General features: G+C 61.2%; 1 protein-coding gene across 1 annotated transcript; it reads left to right on the top strand.

Moving 5' to 3' along the window:
• hxk1 (hexokinase) lies at positions 1–2,885 on the top strand (the record flags this gene model as incomplete). Its single annotated transcript, XM_002956558.1, has 5 exons — positions 1–306; positions 707–1,354; positions 1,710–1,817; positions 1,881–2,081; positions 2,586–2,885. The coding sequence occupies 5 exons, from the start codon at positions 1–3 to the stop codon at positions 2,883–2,885; spliced, it is 1,563 nt and encodes a 520-aa protein (XP_002956604.1).
• Positions 2,886–3,172: the final 287 nt, after the last annotated feature.

Raw genomic sequence — 3,172 nt, 5'->3', positions numbered from 1 at the left:
ATGCGTCTAGCATTCGCTCTTCCCGTTATTGGGACTAGCGCATTGGCCGTGGCACTGGCCTTGCGGAAGGTTGAGCTTCCACTTCCCACCGAAGATGAGGAAAAAGTTGATCTGCTGCTCAAACGCTATAGGGAGCAACTGTTGGCTAGTCCGGAGCGGTTAGCTGAAGTGGAGGCAGAGTTCCTCGCGCAAATGCGAGATGGGCTTTCAAAACGCGTTGTTGTCGATGGCAAGCGCATGATGATGCTTCCGACATTTGTGACACGGCTGCCGGACGGCACTGAGACGGGTGAATGCTACGCGCTGGTGAGACAATCAGTCCCCCGGGCTCAACGGGGTGGACCACGCACAAGGGCCACAGCGGTCATTATTACCTGGCGGCATACCTCCCCCACCAACTCCTCCATTACCGCCAACTCCTCCCCCTCCTCTACCAACTCCACCACACTCTGTACTCGTCTCCTCCAGACATGCCATCCTCCGCTATTCCCACGTCAAAAACCGCCCATGGGCCTCAGCCTTCCGCATCTCCCCCTCCGTACCTTCCGTTTCTCCGCTCCCTCCGTTTCTTATCCCCATTCCATCCTTCCTGCATCCTTTCCGCATCCTTTCCGCATCCTTGCTGCAGCACGTCTGCACCGCTTCCCTCCCAGCATCTGCACCCCCCTGCGCCCTCCGCTATTGCATCTGCACCCCTGCACCCCAGGACCTGGGCGGCACCAACTTCCGGGTCATGCACGTCCGCCTGGGCCCCGGCAAGGGCGAGGTGGCGGCCTGCAATGTGGAGGAGGTCACCCTGCCCAAGGAAATCTACACCGGCGCCGGCGACAAGCTCTTCGACTACCTAGCCACGACCCTCAAGTCCTTCATCGACCGCCACAGCATCCCCCCCTCAGCCTCGCAGCCACAGCCAACGCTCCCCGTCCTCGGCTTCTGCTTCAGTTTCGCAGTAGAGCAGGACGGCCTGGATTCCGGCAGGCTCCTGGCTTGGACCAAGGGGTTCTCCTGCTCGGGCGTGGTGGGCAACGACCCCGTGGCGCTGCTCTCTGCAGCTCTGGAGCGCGTGGGCCGCCCTTGCCGGGTGGCTGCGTTGCTGAACGACACGGTGGGGGTGCTGGCGGCGCAGCGCTACCTGGACAGCGACACGGAGGTCGGGGTCATTATCGGCACGGGCACCAACGCCTGCTATGTGGAGAGACTGGCGGCGCTGACGAAGTGGGAGCCGCCGCCGGGAGCGGTTGCTGCCGCTGCTGCAGCGGCTGGAGGGGCGGGGCTAGATGGGCGCACGGCGATTAATATGGAATGGGGCGCGTTCTTTTCCCCGCAGCTGCCGCGGTGCATGGAGGACTTGCAGGTGAGCGCGTCTCCTCCTGCGTGAGGATGGGGAACTGAGGGGGGAGGGGGGAGCTTGGGGGTTGGGGGGGGAAATGGCGGAGCAGGTCACGTGTGTGTGCTATTGATCTGTGCCGCAATGAGGGAAATGCCGAGGGTGGTGATGCTGTGAGGTTATGTTTGTATGGGTGCTGCGTGTGTCTGTGTGTGTGTGGTTGCGTGTCCAACCTGGTAATGTCTATACGGATCTCCGCATTCGTTTGTCTTTTACGTTCCTGTCGTGACGTGACATGTCCACTATGCCTCCTGTCGTGTCGTGTCCTCGCGAATCTTTGACCCGCACCCCCACCCCCACCCGCACCTGGCTGCTGGGTCAGGTTGATGCCGCCTCCCCCCACCCGGGGAAGTACCTGTTCGAGAAGCTTCTGAGCGGCATGTTTCTGGGGGAGGCCGCCCGCCGCATTCTGTTTACAATCGCCAAGGAGGTGCCCGGGCTGTTCAAGGCGCGACCCGCCGACGTGCGGGCGGTGCTGGAGGAGGCGCGCGAGGCCAGCAGCGGCAACGTGGCGGTGGCGGCGGCGGCGGCCATGATCCCGGGGCCGCTAGCAACGCCCGGATCGCTCAGCAGCGCAACGTTGTCGGCCATTGTGCATGACCGCAGCTGGGGGCTCAGGACCACGAGGAGGATGTTGGTTTCGGAGCTGGGAATGCACCAGCCCAGCGCGCGGGCGGCTGAGGTGGTCAAGGAGGTAGGATGGGCTCGGGACAGGGTTTGTTTGGTGTGTGTGTATGTTTAGGTTGTGTGTGTATGTTTAGGAGGGGATGGGGGGGTTGGAAGGGGGGAAGTTATCGCCGCGGGCTGACGCGATGTTTGCCGTACGGCGTTTTTTGCTGGCTGGTTGAAACACTCTTTTGTGCCGGGCCCCTTGCGCTGCTTCATTGGCGGCGGAGTGGCAACTGGGTCCTGTGACAAACACAGCGCAACCTCACAAACCGAATATGTCCACCCGAGCCAACCCAGCCCAACTAGACTCGAGGCCTATCGCGCTCCCCTTCCACATCGTGCGTAACATGTCTACGTATTATAGATTCGCGCACACGCACACACATACATCTTCCTCCTCCTCCTCCTCCTCCTCCTCATCGCCAGGGTTCTTCCCGCGGCTCAGGCGTTTATTAAACAATAAGGAACACAAACGTCTTTCTCACACACGGGCCATTTTTGCAACCGTACTTCCCGTACTTCCCTTCAGGTCTGCACCTTGGTAGCTCGACGCAGCGCCCAGCTGACGGCAATGGCGGTCCTGGCCATCCTGCGACACAACGGCTGGGCGGCAGCGTCGCCGCCGCGGCCCGTCACGGTCGCCATCGACGGCGGCGTGTACGAACGCTTTACCGCCTACCGTACCATGCTAACGGAGGCTGTTTCGGAGCAGCTTGGCAAGCGGTCTTCGGAGCTGTTTCCGTTGATTAAGTTCGTACTGAGCCACGACGGCTCGGCGTTAGGGGCGGCGGTGCTGGCGGCGGCGGCGGCGGTGACGGCAACGCAATGACGGCGGAGTCTCCCACTTGGATCTGCATGCTGCAGTACGACTCCAGTACGGGATAGCGGTCGCGTTGGGGATGGGCGATGTTGCAATTCAATACCTTCGGGGTTTGTTTGATCTGAAATGCGATTGCCGGAACTCTCCCAAGTCCTTCCAGTCCGACAAAATGATAGGATAATAAACACCGGACATGTTATGCGTGTGTGTGTGTGCATATACTCCCTCCTCGAGTTTTTGCGGAGGACAAGTGGGCATACGGTAAGTTGGAAGCCTCCTTGCTGAGGCGGGCCGAC

The sequence above is a fragment of the Volvox carteri genome, assembly GCF_000143455.1.
Source record: "Volvox carteri f. nagariensis unplaced genomic scaffold VOLCAscaffold_62, whole genome shotgun sequence".
NCBI lineage: Eukaryota > Viridiplantae > Chlorophyta > Chlorophyceae > Chlamydomonadales > Volvocaceae > Volvox > Volvox carteri.
The sequence above is the reverse complement of the archived record's forward strand: the minus strand, read 5'-3'. Positions and strand labels throughout refer to the sequence as shown.